Source organism: Megalops cyprinoides, chromosome 8, assembly GCF_013368585.1.
Source record: "Megalops cyprinoides isolate fMegCyp1 chromosome 8, fMegCyp1.pri, whole genome shotgun sequence".
NCBI lineage: Eukaryota > Metazoa > Chordata > Actinopteri > Elopiformes > Megalopidae > Megalops > Megalops cyprinoides.
In genome coordinates, this window is record NC_050590.1 from 24,222,535 (window position 1) to 24,246,049 (window position 23,515).

The window sequence follows — 23,515 nt, forward strand, 5'->3', positions numbered from 1 at the left end:
CTGGAAATACTTAAACTCGCGAATACTTTAGGTGATCTCGTCAATACTTGTCACTCATGAGAATGCAAGTGGCGTCTAACTGGAAAATACCACAAGGAAATCTGGACATTTCTAAACTCGCAATGATTTCAAGCGACAATGTAACATACTACAAATGTAATTATTAATGGTCGCAAACTGGGTACTACACTGAAAAATTCGGTTTCGAATACAGCCACTGCGATTTCTGCAGCATACTTTTTGCACCATGTCCTGCCTCCTGCACGCTCTACCCAGGCGTCGCCCCCACCAAAGCGGACTATTTCCTGTAAGTGAGAATGCGTCTGTCACGGACAATTTCCTATTGCGTGCTACATGTGTGAAAGGGCAATTCCAGCCAAGTTGCTGACCTGATTCTCCGCACTTTGTCCGGAGTCCATATGTGAAAACGGCTTAAGTCTGTATGTGTTAGGTGAATATTTTACCTAAACAGGCACAGCATCTTTCAGGTGTTAACTTTATGATTCTATTTGGGCTGAAGCAAATTAAACTTATATTAGTACCATGTGTTATTGGGTCCAAGGTTTTGGTTAGATGTGTCAAGAATGGGGCATTAGTCTGTCCAACTAAAAATAAATTAGGCATAGAAGTGCAGTGAGAGCATATCTAAGGATGAGTGGAACTCCAAAGGATACCCCTGAATATGGAGGGCTGCCAGTATTTCCTTTGCCATTTGGAATTTTAGCCCTTTAGAAATCTTTGATCCTTGTTCCTTTCAAAATAAATGCTTCATTCAGGCAATAAGAGGTCCAGCTTCTACAAACTGTTGATGCTGTTGTTGACCTAGAATACTTTACCTCTGATTGTTGAGAACGTAATGCCTGTAGTATTCCTTTTGTCAGTATCCACAGTGTGAGAGTGAAGTTCTGTATGACACCCCTGCCTCATATAACAACCTAGTCTTTGTAGCATCCAGTTATTACAACATTTCAGCACCGTGCGCAGAATATTGTGTCTGAGAAAGTAGCAGAGTGGATGGCAGCACATACACAGCACATAGCACACAGGAAACAGTGTATCAGCAGTCAGCTACTGCAAGGTTAAAAAGATGGATGGATATAAGCCCCACCTATAGCTGTGGGAATGTGTCTGTGTGTGACTCATGATGCACGCACACCCGCACGCACACACACACACAGATCTCATTACTCGAGTCTGACTGTGTGCCAGGTCATTTTAGGACAGCTCTCAGCCAGGCCTGCCATCCACACACCCCTGATGTACACATGTGAACAGTATGTGTTTTCTCTGAATGTGTTGAATTGCATGATAATATGTGAAATTATATCAAATTGCAGGAATGCTTTTGCAGGAATTGACTGTATTTCCCATTTGGTTTCCTAATGGAGGTCTTATATGATATTAATTTTAATTTCATTTCTCATGTGTGCACATTTCGAGCATTTATACACTAAGGCTCCTCAAGTTACAGAGAAATTTATAGTCTTTTTGAGATTCATCATCACTATTTTAAGTCAGTCAGTTTAAATTACAATAAAACTGATTATATGAGAAACATATATACAAGATTCTTCTGCAGTGAAACTCTTCATGGATCTCCAATTGCCTTCATTAACATTATAAATCAGTGCATTACATTACAGATTATTATATATCATTACTAGTGCAAACATTTCTTGCCTCAAGAATGAGCAATTGATTTTGCTAATCTAAGTAGAAGTAAAAATGATCCTATTGTACAGTACTTGTTTGATTGCATGCATTCATCTTCTCACATGCTTTTAAAAGGCTGACATTTAATAGAGAACAATAAAACCTGCTAAACCATGGATACACACTGCAAATGAAGTAAGTATGTAAAATAAAATTGGTAATGTATCCTCAGAAATGGCTGAGCAGAAAGAGAAAAAAAGAAGGAGAGATGCATGTATAAGGCTGATCTGGGACAGCTGGAGAGATCAGCTGTGCTCTGTACTGTACAATGTGTTCCCCATTAGCTTCTGACCAACAGCTCATCCTGTCAGCTCCCTGTGACACCTGTCATCAGTCTGGGGCAAACAGAACTGTCCCTATCAGCACAGAAACATTCCTCTCATTGTCAAACAAAGGGCCCGTATATCAGAAGATATATTAATGCACTTTTGATAAACTTGCCTGGTATTACAATGAATCAGTATATCTTATTTTATAAAGATGTTCTTTCACAGTAGAATTAGTCATTTTACCATCATCACCTACTCAAACGGTAGCAGACATTCCAGAGTCAAAAAAAATGCACATAAGTTTTAAAAAATGTAATTTAGTCTGGTTTTATTGTTTTTGTTTTTCAGCTTCTGTACGAAGAGTGGGCGAGTTATAGTGTATTCTACAAGTACCAGCCAATCGGTCTGATCAGGTGAGACAGCCCTCTCTAAAGTTTGAGCAGCATAAATGAACAGGCTGTGAGAACATGTTATTCAGGAGATCATAGGCTGCTATCAGTCAATGGTCTGAGTATTTTAAAATGAATCCCAGGGAAAGTATTTTGTTGTACACACCAAGAAAACAGCATGTCAGTGGCCCCTAAAAGAAGGATTTACAAATGCTTGTCCAACCCAACACTTTCCCTGTCGTTTATGTTCATGTACAAAAAAAAAGTCTAGGTATCTTTTTAAACAGTATTCTTTGTCTGTCAGGAAGTACTTTGGGGAGAAGATCGGTCTCTACTTTGCCTGGCTGGGGGTGTACACCCAGATGCTGATCCCTGCCTCCGTGGTGGGGGTTATCGTCTTCCTGTATGGCTGTGCCACGGTGGATGATGACATTCCCAGGTCTGCTCCCTGCTATGTCTCTGAGCTTAACACTCAGTTCAGATAAACACTGATATCTGGTGTGACCACCTCACACAGAATTGATTGCACTGCCAAGTGAAGACTGTTTACAGATTTTGGATTACTGGGCCATTGAATCTGCTATAAAGCTTTTGTGAAAGAAATATGTGAGGAGTGTTTATGTAAATGTATTTTTTCTGAACTTTTTGATCATTTGTGCCTCTTTAAATAGAGATATAGTTTGTTATTGGGCCTAGAACAATTCATGAACCAAACCAAAACAACGACCCTACTTTAAGGGGCATACATCAAGAACATGTTCAAAAATAGAAGAAAACCCATTTGGTTCATTTTGTTGCACCTATACCCTGCCAACAGCATAGTTGTTTCAAATCCTGCTTTCAAATAAAAGCCTGATCAAACAAAATGAATTAAGTTCAGTTGGAAAGAAACCAGCATACAAGGTGGCTTGCCTGGACCACAATTTAAAAACACTAAATATTATGGTTCCCTAAATTTGTTTCGCTTATCTTTTTATTTGCACAAGCTCTTTTCAGAAAGGTGACAAAATTAACTGTCAAGAGGTATCAAATCCAGACAAGTACTCAATTATCAGCTCAATCAAGCCATATTAATTACACAGTAAGTCAGAATAATACCAGCCTACACTGTCTATCCCCATTTCCTGGTTTTGGGAAATGAGTACCTCTTATCTCCTATGAATAATGTAATATGATAAAGTATTAAAGTGGTAATAAAGGAGTTTTCTGACATTGCACTCCTTCAGTCTCCAGCCAGAAGATTGTATATAAAGGATCTTGTTCCTCTCTGTAAAAGAGGAGGTGATCTCAGATGTTGAACATCTGGCTTGTTTCTGGATCTTGTCATCATCAGCACTGGTGTATTTTGACACGATCTGCTGTGTTTGGACACTGTCTGTGACCTTCCACTACAGAGGGCAAGTTGGCAGACATTAAATAGTGTTGAGGGTAATCCCTGTTATTCCCCTGTTCTCAAGGGTTACCATTCAGCATTGGTGATATTATGCTTTTCCTTCAATTTTCATTTCCTCATTTTGTCTGTATTTTACTGTGTCGTACTCACCATAAAGACCCACACAGTCCAACTGTTGGATTTAATGATCGAGGGCATACTGGGCAATTTTTTTTTTTCTTTGGGGGGGGGGGGGGGGGTCATTTTAATAATTATTCACTAATTAATTATTGATTAATTAGAACTAATAATAACTGACAAAATAATTCACATTATTCAAATACAATTGAAAAAAATTGGTTCTCCAAATTTAGAATATGTTATTCCCAGTATTTTCATGTGGTCAGCTGTTGACCACAGCATCAGCAAATTGTGATATCAGTAATGGTAGACATGAGCTATCTGGCTCTTCCCCAGCATGGAGATTTGTGACCCGAGGCATAACATCACCATGTGTCCACTCTGTGACCGGGTCTGCAGCTACTGGAAGCTGAACACAGCCTGCGGCACGGCGAGGGCCAGCCACCTCTTCGACAACCCTGCCACAGTCTTCTTCTCCATCTTCATGGCCCTATGGGGTGAGCCAGTGTGCTGCACGCTCTTAGCGCAGCATGCCAGGGTGTCACATGGGTCCTTTACCAGAGATAGTATACTTATACCCCAGTTAGACTCAGTGAAATTCAATATGGGCATACTACTGCTGATGGGGTATGCCTTACCATGGCTGAGAGTGTGTAAATGCTCACACTCCTGCTAATCAGCTACTATAAACCGAGCACTAATGTCATTCTTTTTTTACTTTTTGCAGAATGCAAATGCTTAGAAATAAGTCTCTTCTAAGAATAGATTTGAATTTTGTGTGTATCCTTTTGGACTCCAGTTTTTGTCAGTTCCAGACTAGTGACCACTTCTGTTTTTACTAGTAGCAACTCTATGCTCTTTTGACTGCCAAGCTGTTCTTCAGCCAGACCAGATTGAAATGGATGATTCTGTATGCCAGACAGTACAAAATGCAGTGAGATGCAGAGATACATAAGCTGCTGTAGATGACTAAGTGCTTTTCACTAGTGTCCTGCTCATCGCACTCTCCACGCTTTGCCGTCTGGCTTGCAAGGTGGAAAATCTCCACATCGCAGTAACCCTGTCTCTTTCATCCTGCGCCTCTTGTTAAAAGAAAAGGGAAATTATTTTATCCGTTTCCTGAGAAAAGCTAATGTAGTGGAGTGTTTATATATACCCTGGGGAAGCGTGAATTACAGTATAAATATTTAGCCGACGGGGAGAGATTGCACATTGCTATTGTCTGCCTTGATTAGGTGTCCAGCGCAGACTGTTATACCTAGGTTGTTCTCTTTCCCTCACTCCCTCTCTCTATTTCTTGCACTTTCACTCTCTCTCACTCAATTCCTTTTGCTCTCTGTCCTAGTGCAGGGTTTATCCTGTACAATCTCTGAGGTTCATAAGAGTGCCAACTCAGACTTAGGCAAGAAAAACAAGCCACTTTCTTTCACGTTCTTCTCGTCTGTTCTTTGTCATAGGCCTTTGAAGGAAGGCAGGAAGCAATTGACTTGAGCACTGTATAAGGGCAGGAGTTCACCTCCAGGATTTATTTGTGATTTAATGTGCTGTACTGTGGTGTGTGTTTTATTTTTATTCTTAGATGCTATCATGGGGAGAGATGCATGTAAAGGAAGTGTATGTTATCTGAGCTATTGTACTGTTATGCAAGGTTTTTAAGAAGCGGTGATGCAGTAGTTAAAAGGATTCACTCTGGGGAGTGTAGTGTGTTTTAAGGCCAGCTGGGGAGTTTGCCACACTTTATCTCACTTGTGAGCTGGTAGATACCCTTGTCTACCCGGCTTTTGTTCCTTGTGATTTACATACAGGAGTTGTTTCTTTTGTTTGAGGTTTTTACTGTGGAGGGCTTCTGTGAACTATGTGAAGACTGTGTCCCTCTGAGGATTCAATCCTGAAAACTGTTGTCATAGACTACCTGTGACCTTACAATTCCAGTCCATGTAATCTTTCCCATTAGAAAGTCAAAGGAGATGTAGCATAAAAAATTGAAGCACATTATTAACCTATTTGATTATGAAATTTTAATGTTTGATAAATGATCATTTTGCATAATTTTCTAATTTTATCATTTTAATTATTAAGCCCTTTGTAATCAGTCTTTTTGATCATATTTTTAGCTCTTTTTCAACACCTTGTCTGTAGATTCAGATTTACAAGAGCACTTTGTAAAAGCACAGACGGTATTGTTCATTGCTTGTTCATTCTGAGTACTTCTTAGGTTTAAATTGTTGGATAAAATGTACATGTATAAATGCTGAATATGGTAGATAGCTGGCCATATAGCACAACCTTATAACTTAATACAAATACAAACCACATTTGTCTTTTAGAAAAACAATTAAGAACTTTTACATTGCATCTATGTTTGTAAAATATTAACACATCAGAAAGAAATGAATTATTTTTCTGTGTTTTCAGCTGCCATGTTCATGGAACACTGGAAAAGAAGACAGATGAGGCTCAACTACAAATGGGATCTTACAGGTTTCGAAGAAGAGGAGGTGAGATGAGACCACAGCTTTACTCTTTTCTCTCTGGATGAAATTTTTCAGGTTTTGGTTTTAATGCAGTTTAAAAGAAAAGTTTTAGCCTCCTGAGTGCCTCAGTCAACAAGCCACATGGCTTGAGTGCAGACTGAGCCTAGATTTGGAATTTGCCGTGTCATCTGCCAATAGTAACTAGGAGACCATACCAGTGGATGGTTTTGCCGGGGATAAGATCAGTCAAAGTACCCTTATTATGCCTCTTGGCACCCTGAAACTCATTGGGTACCTATAAGTTTCTGATGACCATGGAGTAGTGTCTATCCTCAAATTAGTCTCCACTTTACTGTAGACTACTGTAGACATGTTGGTGTGCATGTATATAGGAGGATTGCATTCACTTTGCCCTGCACTCCTGCAGAAGGGCAGAGGGTATCATTGTGAGAAACCACAAAAAAAAATAGTTGAGCGAAAAATGGGGAGAAATTCAAACAAAGAGAAACACAGGAGAATCCAGATGACTGTGTTATAATCATATGTTTTTATCACAGTGCTGCTGGTCCATTTCTTATTTATCATACTCTACAGCAAAGATCAGATCTAGTAGTGAATTTTTGTATTCTACTACAAGATGGCAGATCACATTTTGTCAAAAGGATGGGGTTTAGAAGCTTCATAGGTGCAGTTTTCTAACATGGTAAGTAGGCATTGGACATTATTGAACAATTGGTTATTACTTACCATTGCTCTTCCTTCACCAGATTAAAATTTGTATATTTTCTGTGTCTTAAAAAGGATGAGTATGTAAGAATGAGTCAGTAATATATTTTTTCCTTTTGTTTTGCTATCATTTTCTTTCCCTCCTGGGTTTTCTGAAGGAAGCACTGAAGGTTTGGACTGCATTCATTTCCTTGTTTGTTTCTCTACTCCGACATGATAGCTTGAGATTCACTCACCATGTTTGCAACTCCACATGGGTCTTTTTTTCACAGTTCATCACTAAGAAGCTACTGCAGTCCTCTCTCTACTAGTGGCTCTTTTAACTGCTCCACAACCTCCTTCTCCAGTGGTCTCTAATTCAGCCTTCTACAGGGTCTCAGCCCAACCCCAGGAGCACCCTGTTCACTGTTGGGTGTTCATTCCTGCTCAGCCCTTGATCACTTAATCACTGTCCCTGCCTCATAACAGTCACTCTCCCTTGCACAGCTTCCATTCATCTGGGCATGCCACATGTCACACAGCAGGCACAGAACTGGGAACCACGGCACTCTTCTTCCACCCACACTAATATGCTCTAACTTGACTGAGGAGGAATGCTATTGGTGATTAGCAACACCATTCTGTCGGCTTACAATGAGATTCTGAAATCAGTATGTAGCATATTGAGGATGATTGGGAAACTCAAGCCTGTCAGAATCATTGAGGTTCAAGACTTTCTTCAGTGTCTCTTTACGTTCATCTGATCAGAACAGATTGATATTTTAATGACTGTGTATCTTTTGAATGCAAGTGAGATTTGCAATCCCAGGTGTAAATCCTCAGTCATGCAATTAGGATCCAGTCATTCTGTTACCCTGTGCAGATCTGAAACGAGTTGCTGCTTATCAGACTGTACCTTGAGTATCTGTAATTCTGTGTCTTATCTCAACCAGGACCACCCACGGGCTGAGTACGAGTTCCGTGTCATGCAGAAGTCCCTGCAAAAGGAGCAGAAGACCCACAAGGTTGGGGCAATAGGGTTTTTCTGTTTTTACTCTGTATTTTCCATTTTATGATGCTATAAAGTGATGTTCTACCACAATTAGTGACATCCCATGAGTGGTATCTTAGCATTTTCATTTACATTTTAACTGTTTCCTTTAATGGTCTGTGCTCTTGTGTTTTACTGTAACTCTTGGTTATTTAACAGCAACATCCTTTACTTAATGTTACTAATGTTTTGCCCTGTTATATTTTATTTTGTTCATTTTGTTTTCAATCTTCTTGGGTTCGCGTTTGTTCGTATCCTCCTGTCATTAGAAGCCTTCGGAACTAGTGGAGGAGCCTACAAACAAATGGAAGCAAACTGTTCAGACTGCCATGGCGGGGCTTAAACTGGTATTTTCAGTGTACTCCCCTTTCTGGCCCCTCACTGGTCTGTCAAGATGAAAATGCAGTCAGCCCCAAGGGGCAGAGTCCACCATTTTAAATTTAGGAGTGAAATATTCAATGTTCCGCTTGTAGTGAAGCAGCAAGTCTAGGCTGCAAAAGGTAAAAATACAATGTGTGAAGTAGCTGTTCAGGCTCACAAGACCCTGACATATTATTTTGTTTTTTTTTTCTTCAAAGGTTTAGATTGTGTTCATTCTGTTGGATAGGCATGATCTTTTGAGAATCCTCTCCACAGTATTTCAATTTATCATGCAGTTTTGAGTGATGTGATCAAAAATACATACTGTATAAACTCTCAGGGCTGTATCTTTATTTAGCTTTGTATCACTCCATGTCACTCTTCCCTTTGGTTTAGCCTTACTTTTACTTTAAATACAGCAGCAACCAAATGAAAGTCAGTCAGCATAGTCCAGATAAACTAACATCTTGACAACCACGTTGGACACTGGGATGTCCTTTTCAGCCTTGACGTGTCCGTCTATGCCATGCAAAGCACTCTTCTGCCACAGAGCTCCTCGCCTCCCCACCAGCACACCTTACTGGGGATGTCTGAAGCAGTGCACCCTCCCACCACTGTCTTCTACTTGTGACTTTCCTCATGCTGGATAGTGCTTTCTTGGTAGCTGTGTTTCACTGTCAGTGCTTGTAGATGTCACCATGCATGTAGTCCTGTGTGTGAAAAAGTGATCATTGCTGGAATTCCCCTGTAGTCAGAGTAAGCATGCTGCCCTATTGTATGAAACCACTGTTTGAGGAAGATGCTGACTCCTACATTTTCTATTTCCATCTACTGTGGAACACTCAAGAAAGTCAAAACACTCTGTTCTCAAAAGAGTTTGGTAAAATTGGCATCTCTTCTTTTCTTCCCTGGGTCAGCATCAACAATCAACAGCTGATTCCCAGTGTTTTTCTTCTGTAGATCACTATTGCCATTAATTATAGCTGCTTTTTTAAACATGTGGCGCTTGCTTAGGCCCAGATTCAATCCAGCCGCAGTGGGCTTTGTCTTTACTCCTGAACCATTAAATCAAGAAAACATTAGGTTTTTTCACTATGTACACATTATGTTTAATGAAGTTTGGTAGTGCTTTGTCCTTACCAAGAGTTATACTTGTGCTCCTGTAACAAAGCGGCAGGATTGAACATGCCCCCTTTGCATCAGCATTACATTCATCATTCATTTTGTCTTTCAGACAGAGAAAGAAAAACTGACATGTAGAGATAGATTCCCTGCATATATGACCAACATAGTCATGATGTTGCTAATGGTAAGTTTTGTGCTATGCCAAGATTCAGTTGTGAATTACTTTCTCGATAGTAATAATTATTATTCTATATTAGCATATACTCACGAAAGAATGTTAATGGAAGTTTAAGAAGTGTGCTTTTGAGCCTTGAAGAGTATTGAATTGTAAACAAAATATGCTTATAATTTATTTGTGTGAAATGCATGCCTGTGCAGTTTTTGCTTCAAGAATGTCTTTGGTTGAGGCATAGCTGTTAAAAGTTAAACAGTGAGTAGGATGATATGCTTTCCCAGGTAACCTAGATATCCAGCGACTTTACATCACACCAGTAATTTGTTCTGATTTGATTACTTAGCTGTACTATGTATTTTTTTCTGTTGGGAATACAGCAGTTTTCAGCACCCTGATTTTCCCCACTGCTATTCTACTTTAGGACTTGCTCTATTAGCCAAAAACCTTTATCTTTAGACTAAAGTTAGTCTGAAATAGCACAAAAGCTTTGGTCACACAATATTGATTATTCCGTTATCATGGGTTTCTTCCCCCATTTTGGCTGAAACACATTTCTTCTAATTGAAAAGATAATTCTTTGATACATTAACATTACTTGTGCGTTTTCTCAATGCAGTGGCTTTTTTCAGGAGTGCCCTCATTCATGGCCAAGTGTTTCCTTCTTCTTCAGATTGGTGTGACGTTTGCCATCGTGTTCGGGGTCATCCTTTATAGGATATCCACCAAGGCTGCCCTGCATATGAGCTCCAACCCCACCACCCGCTCCAACGTGCGGCTGACTGTTAAGACCACTGCTGCCATCATCAACCTGGTGGTCATTCTCATCCTGGACGAAGTGTATGGAGCAGTTGCCCGTTGGCTTACCATCCTTGGTCAGTGTAGACAAGGCAGTCTTCCTAAATATGACTGTCCATCAATGGATGTTATGAAAGCTCTAGGCTTTTGTCTGCAGTGTTGTTTAAGACTCTAGAGGGTAACTTTGATAAGTACAGAAGATGTTTTTGGTTATAGATTTGGCAACAGTGTGTGATAGGGGGCATGTCTGTATTAAGTCGTTTAGTCTCTGGAACATGGATTCTGTGTCCATTTAGCAAGAGTACATTGCCAGACACGCTGCTCTATAAGAATTCTAAATAGTAAATGTTTAAGCAAAAAATGCACTGAAAATCTACCTGAAAGAAAATCTGTGAAACCAATCAATTAAATAGAGTTCCATGCCTTACAATTCATGATCTAGAGAACAAGATATTGAAACTAGTTCTAGTAAAATGTTCCAGATCTGGACATTTTTCTGTTGCACAAATGTATTAATTCAGCATTTATCTTCTGCATTAAGAAGCAGATATTTTCCATTAATAGATTGCTGTGCACACCCCAGCCACAGTGAATATCCAGTCTAATGCCTTGCAAAGCTGAGCTCTGTCATGCAGCTCTTTCAGGTCACTGTAACGTTCAACTTTGTTTTCTCAGAGGTGCCAAAGACTGACAAGAGCTTTGAGGAGAGACTGATCTTTAAGACCTTCATCCTCAAATTTGTGAATGCCTTCACTCCCATTATTTACATAGCATTCTTTAGGGGCAGGTGAGTGTCTTTGATTTCATTTAATGTCATTGGACTTGAAGGTTTATTAATCACTGACATTTACATCATATATTTTGTTTTATGATTGTTTCTATATCTGTTTCTACATCTGTATAACAACTTTATAACTTTAACTTGCATATGTTCTTACCTGCTCTGACATTTGATTTACGTATGTCCCTCAAGACTTGTTGGTCACCCAGGAAGTTATCTGTATGTTTTCGAGTCATATCGGATGGAGGAGGTAAACAATAATTAATATCCTAAACACCAAGAAACTGTAATTGTGAAAAATGTTAATAGTTTTGTATGACTGTCAATGTTAATGATGCATCTAAGAATTTTTCAAATAGACTAAATTAAACCTATATGCATAACAGATTTAAATCCAGATCCAGAGTTAAACCCAGGATTTGATTTGCTACCATGGGTGCATATCATGTCAATTTAAACACAAAATAGTGCCCTGAATAGTTCAAAAGAGTATGCTATATGCTGTGCATCTGGTCAGAGATCTGTCTCTTAGAAATTCGTACCTGAAAGTCCTCTGAAATGTTACATTTTTAATGAAGGCCAGGGTTTATTTCATAGGGAATCTCTGTGTACTGCAGTGTTGTGACTTTCCTCTCCCCTTCCCCAGTGTGCTCATGGGGGCTGCCTGATGGAGTTGTGTATCCAGCTCAGTATCACCATGCTGGGCAAGCAGCTCATTCAGAACAACCTGTTTGAGATTGGCATCCCGTGAGTACAGACCCCTGCCGGCCAAGTGAACATGCACGTCACTGAGCGCACTGTGCCGCATCCTGCTGCATCAGCTTCTCAGGGCTGTCTACATCATTGCCTTAAATATCAAACCCCGATTCTCAAATGTGACCTACTAATAAGCTTAAGTCAAGGATCCAAGTGTCTTGCTAGGAGCCCTGGTAGACAGGCTTGCAGGAAGTGAAGCCATGCAGATGTAACTTAGTGTGTCTTTTGGCTGTGCTCTACTTTCCTGCAGAAAACTCAAGAAGCTCATAAGATACATCAAGTCAAAGAGGAGCTCTTTTCAGGAGGAGGAGCGAGAGAAGAAACTACAGCGCTATGAGACGGACCACTTCCTGGATCCATTTGCTGGCCTTACCCCTGAGTACATGGAGATGAGTGAGTCCTGAAAACTCTGTGTCAGTCTTTGATTGGCCACCTTCCAAGCATGTCCTTTAGAGTGCCAAATTCTGAACAAGAATGGTTTGCACCTAGGGACAACTAAGCACTCTTCATGGATTCAGCTTCCTTTGGTCTTTGCTTTGTGAGGCCCAAAGCATGTACGCAAGGCAGTGTAATAAAGTACTTGTGAGCCTGAACTGCTTGGACAGTTCATACCTGCTACTAGTCACAATCCACCTGGGACAGGCATAGAAGATTTGCTAATCTCAAGTCAGTTTGGACTATTCCTATCCAAATATGTAGAAGGAGAGAGTACGAGGGTATGTCATAATGATCTCAGTACTATGGATGCAATATAGTCCTGGGGTGCCATGTTTTAGTAAGGATACAATATTTGGTACAACACCTCCCTGCTATGCCCTCAGTTCAGCTGAGCGTGAGTCAGAAATACCATTCGGACAGTGCAGTGTTGTGTACAGTTCTCTCACACCTGTCGCCCTAGCTTTTGGATCAGGCTTAGTGTTGTGTAGTATTTGAGCATGGGTTAATGTGGAGAAAAGAAGATGGTATATTCTACAACACAACTTTCTGTAACATGTAAAATATTCAGGAGTCCTAAAATTACATTTTAGATCTAGAGCATTACAGTAAAGCAGTGGGTTGAGGCAGGTGCAAGAACAGAATTTTGTCCCAAAGTTGACAAGAAGTGTGCAAGCAGGAAGTAATAGAGTGAAAGCATCCTGTGAACTGAGAACTGTGCAGAACTCTGTGATCCCAGGAGAGGGAACTAGGGCTCATGTTCTCAAAGTGGTCGCACGCATGGCCTTGTTGCAGTGAGGGAGATCATTAGGGTCAACCCCACTGAGAGCTAAATTTGATAAGCCTGTGTTTGTTTTCCTAGAGAAAGCCAATTAATTACATCAAAGAAGCAGTGAGGGGGTTTGTTTTTGTTGTTTTAGATGGTAGCATTCATGGCCCAGCTGGGAATTGCACACTGTCAGAGGAGACTTAATAGATTTTGTGTTTACACAATTAAAAATTCAGAGGGTGGGACATATATTGCAATGAATTAAGAAATCAGATATCTAGCTACAGGCGGTAGCTTTGATAAATGTCACAGATATTAGCAATTAATAGATGTGAACTTAACTACAGAGGCTATAATCTGGTACCAGCAAAATCTTTTTCTTTTTCAAAATATCTTTAAGATAAAGGTTAAACCACATCAATCATTTGATGCCTTTTGAAGAAATTCAAGGCTGCTAAAATATTTAGCAGCACTTTCCTCATCTGTAGCAAGGGCTCTTATTGAAAACAATGCAATCCACACTTGAGCTCATCAATTTATCATCTTATTTTTTGTTGAAAGTGAACTCACTTAAAGCAAACCCAACAGTACTTTAACTTAAGGAAGCACATATACTTAATGGGTGCCCAGGCCAATTTACAGAACTACAGTAGCAAAAAGAACCACAAAAAATATCAGACTTAAACACATCTAGGAAATAGCATCAGGAACAGATGTGGAAAAATGCTAACCCTGGCAGCATCCACTAAAAGAAAGTCCACCGTAATTAGAGATGTAAAAATAAATTCCATAGAAAAAAGTATACTCAAAACATCTCTGGGTCTGAAAGAAAGGTCTTTGAAAAGGAGTGGTAAAGACCCACCCTTTAGCACTTGTAAGGAGTACTTGGTGCACTCTCCCCTGTGTCTTCTCCACGTCTGTATTTCTCAGAGGACATGTTGTCGTAAGGTGGGCCAAATCTTCCATCAGGGCCTTTTACATTGAAAATGTCATTTGTCTCCTGTCGTGTTGTATACTCAAACCAGCCTCAAACTGTTAAGTTTCCCTAAGCTAAGCACGCATTAGTCTGCAGGCCATGTCTAGCAGTCCCTCTGCACTAGCTCAAGTGTGGAGGCCAGCATCAAGGTTGATGTCTCACATTATCCGATACTGTATCCAGCCAGCGCTAAAGTTACAGCACACTGGCATTGAGAACAGATGGTACAGCACAGATCAAAAACAAGCAGGCAGAACCAAAGGGCAGAGAGCCCAGGGCAGTGCTCTGCATCAAGCCAAGCTGGGGCTGTTGGTGTCTCTCTCTTCCTCATATTAGGTCAATGTTATTTGTGGCATTTGAAAATTCTTTTTGATGTGTTCCACATAGCCTCCATTTGTCATTTGAATTATGAGTTGTTGCCTGCTATGTGGTTGTCTACCTTGTTTGGATTTTTGCCCCATGGCTTGGGTGATTTTGGCCCTAGTTTATGCAAATACATTGAGCTACGGTTGGTTCACCAAACCTTTTTCTTCCACACCTACTGTTGTCCTAACCAAATCAACTTTTTTTCAAACAACATAGCATGGCACAGCTAGTAAAGGTTCTTTTTCAAGAATACACAAATTCAAGTCTGGGCTGAATCCTGACAATGGCCAGTGGTGAGCAGTGAGGGTAACATTTGCAGAACACTCAGGATGAGGGATTTCCAAACATAACCCCTGTGCTGTCCTCAGAGGAGAGAGAGAGAATGTGAACTTTCTGCCTTTACTGCACTCTACAGCCAACTCATAAGTATATTTTTAAATGGTACTGTTAGTGTGGCTTAGCAGAGACACTTCACCTGTGTGTCTAAAAAACCTCTTGGATGCCCTATTTCCCAAACTCAGTTCACCTTTACTGGCTAGTGTCCTCACTGACCTCAGATGAATTTACTTTGGGGTGTCTACAGTTATCTCTGGCCAGATCAGTTCATTACAAACTGGTTTTTGCTTTTCCTGTCACACACTCCTTGTTAACTAATTTTGGAGTGTTACAGTAGGCCTTCAGTCCTTTGAATCCTGTAGAAAGAAAGGTAGTGTAGGTTTTCCAGGTTGGATTTTTTTCTCTCTGGGTGATTTTTAGGAAGTGAAGTGTGTCCCCATATCACACAGACCTGAATGATGGCATGGTCTATAAACACGGTACCTCCAGGCAGCTCCACAGGGTGCGTAGCATGCAGTTACTCAGTCTGAATCACTCAGAAGAGGAATTCTCCAGTGACGTATATTATGCTCAGCCATGAGAGATTCCATTCCCCTCTGCTGGCGCCCTTGCCAGTCTCTCCCCCAAAACCCCCACCCTCCCCTTGCTGAGACATTATGATGGATTAGCACTGGCTTCCATTATCAGGCCTCAGTCTTACAGTACACAAAGCCTGGATGGCTCTCACATACACACTACATGCACACCAGTCCCACACACTTATAAAAGGGGTCATTGATAATCCAGGAGCAATGCCTTACCAGGCCAATGAATATCCCTGAGTTTGTCTTGGAGGGAGAGCAGCTACCACCCCAGGACTACTGTAAGTAAATATGTAGTTGAGTGTTGCACATGTACCATGTATGTTTTGTGATAAATACTGTATTCTCTTCATTCCAAGTTCTTCCCTCTAGTCACTTGCAACAACTGAGTACACCATTACAGTTGAGTTTCTCAGCAAAGCTTGCATAAAGAGTAAGGGGCTTTTTGTCCAGACTCAGAATTTGCATTTGATGAATATGAACTGTAATGGAGTCTACATATTGTTGCAACATTAGATAAAAAAAGATTAGATAAAAAATGCCCAAAATGGTTTAGCAGTGGGTCTCAAAGTTGCAGTGGTTTTAATTTATTTCATGTATTGCAAAAGGTTTAAAAATAATAATTTCATGACATTATGGAAGTGTTGGAATGAATTGTTGTCCAGTTGTTCCTGGTTTACAGAAACCTTTGTACATTTTCAGTGTTTGGTTCAATCAAACTTCATATAGTTCTTACTGTCATCTTACTAATTTTAAATGTGGAAAATGTGTTTTGTAAATATGTATGTTTTGTAATCAGTTACGGACAGAAAAGCACTTAAAATGTTATTTTTTCCTTAATCTGCATAATCTCCATGTTATTTCACATGGTATGAGATGCATTTGCTCACCACACCTTTGAAGTTATAAGATGTTATTTAGAGGAAAGGGGTGTTGGTAATTAATGGTAAATGTGTAAGTAGGACATGGCTCAGATTTGGAGAAGAAGCTCCATATTTCATGCATAGCAATTTGATTGATCATTGATGATCATTATGGAGCTCTGATGCAAGACAGTCTCAGATTAAAGCAGCACCCCCTGTATGAACTTTTAAAAACTGACAAAAGTGCCAGGTGGGTTGGAGTTAATGAGGCACCTGATCTCCCTGTAGGCCAGCCGGCCTGATCACAGGGCCCGCTGTGTAAGACGAGGCATCTGGTTATCGTACACGGGGCAGACATGTTTGCCCAGATTATTCATTTCTCCTGACTCAGGGAGGGGGCAGGGGAGACTAGGAGTGACTGATGGGCAGTGCTCTCCCCCACAGCTGTTTGCACCTCGTGCCCCTCCCCCGCCCAACCCCCAGCTCAGCTGTGACAGGGATCAAAGTGCATTGGCAATAGGCAGGGCAGCACTGTGGGGCCACCAAGGCCCTGGCACCATATCAGGGGACCATACGGGCAAGGGCCCTAGGTCGATTGACTTTCCTCCTGGCACATGCCTCAACTACCTCAACCCTCTCCAATACCCCCAATCACTGTCCTTGCCGCTCAGGGCACAATCACTCTACATCCACTGGGACAGCTCCCATCCCACTCCCAGCTATTAGCACTCTAACAGATTTATGCCAGCTACTGAAATAAATTCAATTCACAGCGCATAAATTAATTTCACAGAGCAGCACACGATCATGTTCTTCTCTGACTTGTCTAAAGGCCATAGAAGACCGTGTATCAAAACACTTTATTAGATTTGTAAATTAGCTGGATGGAGGCACGCAGGAGATACAGAATGGACAATCAGCTCGATACACAGATAATGGTGTGTAATGGTTATGATATGTAAAGGAACCACATGTCCAACTGATCATTTTTCTCTTCACAGTCATCCAGTTTGGGTTTGTAACCCTGTTTGTGGCGTCGTTCCCCCTGGCACCGCTGTTCGCCCTGCTCAACAACATCATCGAGATCCGCCTGGATGCCAAGAAATTTGTGACAGAGCTGAGGAGACCTGTAGCAGCCAGAGCGAAAGACATTGGTGAGCTCCTGGCCCTGTTAATTACACAGCAGGAGCAGAGGACTGATCCATACAGAATGGCTGTGTTTTCTGCATTGCATTCAGAAATAACAACTCATTTAGATTCATTTTTGGGTCCCAGTTGATATTATGTCCACTTCAGTTTAGGACCCAAACAAGTCATCTGAGACAATAAAAACCAGAACAATTTTGGCATTCTTGGATTGAAAATGTCAGTCACTGATTTACATGGTACCATTCTTTGATGACAATTATGTCCTCTCATATAATGTATTCATTATCCAGTCTATGAGGCCATAAAAATCCATTCAGTTTGACTTGTTGACTTGTTGAAATGTAACTGAAGTGGATTTTATCAGTTTCCTGTTTCAACGACACCATTTTCTAAAGTGCGTAGTCCCTGAGAATGTTTTCATGTTTGTGGCTTAAATCAGGGCACCATCCACTGGGTGGTATTCAGGCACATTATAATTTGCATTGTACACTGGTGCCTGCTAAAGTATAGCCAAAGAAGGAACTGGGGCAACAGACCCATGTACATGTACAGGTCCATGTACACATGTGGTCTGAATCAAATATGTCAACAGAAAAACATACAAGCCTGTCTGCAGCCTCTGGTCTCAGCTCCTTGTGAATGGATATTGGTAACACTGACATTGGGTCTCATCTTCTCTGTTGGTGTAGGTATCTGGTACAATATTCTCAGAGGGATCGGCAAAGTGGCAGTCATCGTGAATGTAAGAGTCCTTTCTGAAACAAAATTGGGCTGCTTTGATGCACTTTCTTCTAAACAAATTCCTCTACACTTGTATTAGCTCTTTGTTATAATACTCTGTTTTCTCTATTCCTAGTCATTAATTGAAAAGATGACATAAACAAATAGGTTTAATGTAGTGGTTCTCAAACTATCTAACTGTGTACATGTACCTCAAATTATATTTATCAAAATATGACATACTTTATTGTAAAATAAATGTAGACACCACATTTACATGAATAAGAGGGAAAGATTTAAGCCATACTGTTTGGTGATTGCATGAGTTAAACTACAGTACATACCATATATTTGTTCACTTTAGTTCATTCAAGGTCACACTTTGGATTTGAAATAATTTAAAACACAACAGATAAAAAATAAAGCATAAAATATTTAATTCAGTCTGAACTTGCACCAGTCACTCTACATATGCCCTGTAGATTCCTTCAAGACATCTTAGGAACTTTTAGGGGTACTGGTAAGGCAGTTAGGAGCTAATGGCTCACTGTACAATGTTGTTCTGCTATATTGTTGCCATAAGAAGCATTATTTTAGAGGGAGGAAATGCTTGGTTGAGTGTACAGCTCCTTATCCCCCACTACTGTGGCAATAGCATCTGCATGCTCTGAGGGCCCCTGGTTCCACCCTGGTGTTACGGGTATTTAAGGGCTCACTTTTCACCAACTCTTGTAAAACTTCACAATTAGTGCCCTCATTCGTCACGTTTCTCTGGAATCCCATCAAAAAGTCTGGGAGAGAGGCCGGCCTTACATGGTCAGCCAGAGCACAGCCACTCCTACTGTAATTCCCAAAACAAACATATTTCCTATGGAATTGTCCTCGCAGTTCGAGGTTCACATCTCCGTCACACAGACATGTGTCTAAGAATGCTCCCACGGCTCTGTCGCCATGGAAGGTGTTTTGCATTCCTCTGATTTCCTTCTGCTGTTCAGAAGATTTGAGTTTATCTGAGAGGACAGGCCTCTAATGTGATTTTTAAGAGTTCTGTCCCCTGGGGTCTAGAGTGAGTCACATCAGAAGAATTTTGATAAGAAAAATGCAAACAACATGTGAATTGTGGCCAATAGGACATACCACCCAACAGATAAAAATGGTTGTTTTAATGCATATCATAAATTTACCCAACCAATCAATATTTTACAATTAGGGTTGGCATTCTTATGAATAATTTCCATGTTTCCACATACTATTATGTGGAAGGTTCCAAGGTTCAGGGGATTATATGGTACTTCCAACTCTTTGTTAGTGCCTAATTAATGGGTAATTACTTAATATGTTTAGGTAGTCAATCAAATAAATAATTAATTAATACAGTTGGATAATTAATATACTTAATTAATGACCATAGTTAATTAAGTCAACTTAAACTTTCAGTTAAGCTTATAAAAGTCTGAATGACTGACTATACACTAGTGCCTAGGCTCAGTGTAATCAGAAAGTTCTTTGACTCTTAAACTTAACGATTAAAAAAAAATCTTCTCAAAATGTTTCTACAAATCTCAATAACCAACAAACATTTGATTTTGTGTAAGTATATCAATGTGACTTATACTTGTTGCTCAAACATGGGACAAGGTACATTGCAGTTCAGGTGAGTCTGGGCCTGGATTACTTTACTGCAAGTACATGCAGTTTCTCCCTCTGTTGCTTTCGTGGTATGCAGTATGCAGGCCTGTCCACTTGCTCATAGCATCGGTCTGACCTTGGTTTCCCCCAGGCGTTTGTGATCTCATTCACGTCAGACTTCATCCCACGTCTGGTCTACCAGTACATGTACAGCCCGGATGGCTCCATGCATGGCTTTGTCAACCACACCCTGTCCTACTTCAATGTCAGCCATTTCCAGGAACGCACCCAGCCCAATCAGCCCCTGCACCTTGGGTACCGGGTGGAGATATGCAGGTATGGACCAAGACCCGCATCTGCACAACAGGGCAAAGTGTAGTTTTATCTCCTTGCAGAAAGGAAGTAAAAACTATGTCTTGATGTACAGATATTTAGATAGTACAAACTCTTCCATGACGTCTTGTTCACCTTGTTCTGAATGTCCACTTCTGCACATCAGGTACAAAGACTACAGGGAACCACCATGGTCACAAACCCCATATGAAATCTCCAAGGAGTTCTGGGCTGTGCTTGCAGCCCGACTGGCTTTTGTAATCGTCTTTCAGGTCAGCAACATTCAGCTGTGCAGATGAACAGTAAGAAAAGCTTTGCTCTATTGACTACAAGTCAGTGTACTACCAAAAATTAAAAGCACTAAAGTACAGAAGGTTTCTTGAGTGCACATCAGACAAAGAGAGGAAAATAAGTGTGAGAAAAACCCAGGGCAATTCTGTTGTCCTTTGGCTTAGCAGTCCAGTGGTCATTCAGATTTGGTCCTGCTGAGCTGGGTTTACATCTTGGGGGGGAGGGGGGACAGCTGTTCTCAAAAGTTTGGCATTTTGAGATCTTGAGAGGGAAGCACACAGTAACTCATATAAAAAGGTGGGCTGGAAAAAGGTTTACTGATACTACAGGTCCCAGAGCCTGGGTTGGATTTAAATGGTCTTGTCTAGTCCCTCTGAGCTGTTGCTTTCTCTTCCCACCCAGAACGTGGTGATGCTGATGAGTGACATTGTAGACTGGCTAATCCCAGACATCCCCAAGGACATCAGCCTGCAGATCCACAAGGAGAAGATCCTGATGGTGGAGCTCTTCATGAAGGAGGAGCAGGGGAAGCTGCAAGTCCTGGAGAGCATGACCCCACGGGGCAGTAAGGATGCCTGCAACAACCGCAGTCCCATGCCCCGACCACGTTCTACCCCACAGGCGCACACTAACAGTAATGACTAACAGCGCCTACACGTCCGTCTTTCTGTCTATCTGTCCGCATTCTTTTCTTTGTCCGGACATTCCACAGAATGAGAGGTAGATACTCACACAGAAGAAGCTGGGACAGGACTGGCTACCGTCACCACAGCAACACGGCTTTCCATCATTGCCGATCACTGTGGATTCACAGTGTGTTTCACAAGCTGTGATCTCGAGACTATGGTGGACCACATTATGAGCAGAGAGGGGGGACTTTCTTTTTTTGCACAAAACAATCCAATGCAGGCAGGCAGATCTTTTGAAATGCACTGTTTGCCCTGAACTTTGAGTGCATTTTTACATTAGCTGCTTTTTGAACGGGAAGCACATCTTGCAGTCTGCCTCGCTGATAACATAATCTTATCATGAATAGATACAACATCCTATTAGTTTGCATTCAGATTGTCCCTTTTTCAGTTATGTGATATTTGCACTGATTATCATTGGTTTAATTGTTTTAGGAGGTAATTGACTTTTAAAAAAATTATACAAACTATGTTTTAAAAAATAACATTGTTTTCCTTTCACTCTTGTCACATGGATTTACAAGGAGATGGCATGAACCCTGATTCTAGAGAGACATGAATATTTTATGAAGATTTTAGAAAGTTTTGTGTTCTTTTGTAGTTATGCTAAAATACATTTTAATCTTGAAAATATTTTTCAATGCTGTATAAAAATTATAGTGCCAACATTTTGAATTATTCTGGAACTGAAATGAGCCCAATCAAATTTTTGTAATCACTTTTTTTGAAGAAAAAAAAAAAAAAAAAAAAAACACCATGTTCATGAAAAAAAATGAAAAACCTTGTTTTAACAAATACACAACAAAGTGTTTTCCAGCATGTTATAGTTGAATGTATTTTCATTCATCAGCATAACACTGACCACACTGAGTGATTCATGGCATTGTTTTGTAAAATACCAAAGAACTACCATAATAATACTGCCTTGAATATGTCAGAAACACACCGTTATCTTCCTTGTAAATCTATTTGATAATTTGTCTTAGAAATGGCAGGAGTCACCTTTGTGCAAATTAATGTTCATTTCACTCTGTGGGGGGTTGATGGGCACAGAAAGACTGAATGGCATTTTTCACTATATAGTCCTTCATCATACTTCAAAAGACTTCTCATTGAAGCAAGTGTCAAAACTGCATTTTACACCCATCTTTAAAGAACAATAAGCTAAAGAACATGAAAGGCACCAAGGGCTGTATTCTGAAAAAAAAAGAGTAATCTAAGTTCTCATTTCTATATTTCTTTAGTATAACTGAAATTGGAATGGAAATTCATTTTAAAGTCCAAGATTCACAATATATTGGATTTAAGATGAACAGAAAATATAAATATCAATAAAACATTAAAAACTGACAACATTACGTGATCCTTCTTAGTTTTATCAAAGTTGCAAAAACAGACAGGTCTATGAGAGATAAAACACTATCTCCTATGTCTGTAAAGAACATAAGAATGTTTTATGTCTGTAGAAGAGACAAAACACAAAATCTCCTGTCTGTAAATGTCTGTGTGTAATATGCTGTGTGAAGGCATATTTACTGACTTGTAGCTATAACCATGGATAGATTTCAAAACCTTTTCTGTAGGTTTGCCACATGAGAAGAGAAACATTTTCAAAAATGTGTTTTTACTTGAGTTAGTAAGGACAATGTCTTGCTAGGTATGGACTGTTCATGTATAAAACCAGCAGATTTTCTCTAGTCACAGTACAGTACACTGTGTCCCACAGCAAACATGAGAGCCAGGTTCTAGTTCCTTTAGATTGTTTCTCAGAATCATAAAACCCAGTTGAATTTGGAGTATAATCATTACTAGATTATCACTTTAAAATCATATTCTGATTCATGGTGCCAACTGTTGCCAAAACTTATAAAAATTCAAATGTATAATTTAAAAATTTATAACACCCAGGATCCCCAGGGATTACACTGGGTTAGTTGTACCAAGGATACGTACAATCAAGGATGTTTAGAAGACAGATTTGTAACAACTACATGAACATTGGTTTTCTTGTGGAAACACTCCAGGTGTCCTGCATATCCTCGTATAAGGTAGTGTGGGACATTCATCATTAGTTAATTACTGTAAGTGGAACACGTCATTCAGTCTTGTCATTAATGTCTGTTCATGATGACCTGGCAATTGCATGTTGATACACATAATTATCACTAGTATCCATGTAAAAAGCCTGAGAAACCTTAACCTTGCTCAACAGTACAATTTCAAACCGTAAGGTTAACTTTCCTTAACCTTTGAATTTATATAATTGTCCATT

General features: G+C 40.2%; 1 protein-coding gene across 3 annotated transcripts in view; it reads left to right on the forward strand.

Moving 5' to 3' along the window:
- The window catches only part of ano1a (anoctamin 1, calcium activated chloride channel a), a 44,171-nt gene extending 21,583 nt beyond the window's left edge, over nucleotides 1–22,588 (forward strand). The window contains exons 10-27 of one of the 3 annotated variants that reach the window (XM_036534993.1): nucleotides 2,331–2,395; nucleotides 2,676–2,810; nucleotides 4,221–4,381; nucleotides 6,300–6,382; nucleotides 7,243–7,254; nucleotides 8,017–8,088; nucleotides 8,384–8,461; nucleotides 9,709–9,783; nucleotides 10,445–10,646; nucleotides 11,245–11,356; nucleotides 11,543–11,600; nucleotides 11,997–12,097; nucleotides 12,357–12,499; nucleotides 17,434–17,586; nucleotides 18,271–18,323; nucleotides 20,082–20,266; nucleotides 20,430–20,535; nucleotides 20,957–22,588. In XM_036534993.1, coding sequence (XP_036390886.1) covers nucleotides 2,331–2,395; nucleotides 2,676–2,810; nucleotides 4,221–4,381; nucleotides 6,300–6,382; nucleotides 7,243–7,254; nucleotides 8,017–8,088; nucleotides 8,384–8,461; nucleotides 9,709–9,783; nucleotides 10,445–10,646; nucleotides 11,245–11,356; nucleotides 11,543–11,600; nucleotides 11,997–12,097; nucleotides 12,357–12,499; nucleotides 17,434–17,586; nucleotides 18,271–18,323; nucleotides 20,082–20,266; nucleotides 20,430–20,535; nucleotides 20,957–21,199 — 2,037 coding nt within the window. In that variant the 3' untranslated portion in view covers nucleotides 21,200–22,588. The remainder of the gene's footprint in view (nucleotides 1–2,330; nucleotides 2,396–2,675; nucleotides 2,811–4,220; nucleotides 4,382–6,299; nucleotides 6,383–7,242; nucleotides 7,255–8,016; nucleotides 8,089–8,383; nucleotides 8,462–9,708; nucleotides 9,784–10,444; nucleotides 10,647–11,244; nucleotides 11,357–11,542; nucleotides 11,601–11,996; nucleotides 12,098–12,356; nucleotides 12,500–17,433; nucleotides 17,587–18,270; nucleotides 18,324–20,081; nucleotides 20,267–20,429; nucleotides 20,536–20,956) is intronic. The other 2 variants (XM_036534994.1, XM_036534995.1) reach the window with 2 other exon arrangements.
- The last annotated feature ends 927 nt before the right edge of the window (nucleotides 22,589–23,515 follow it).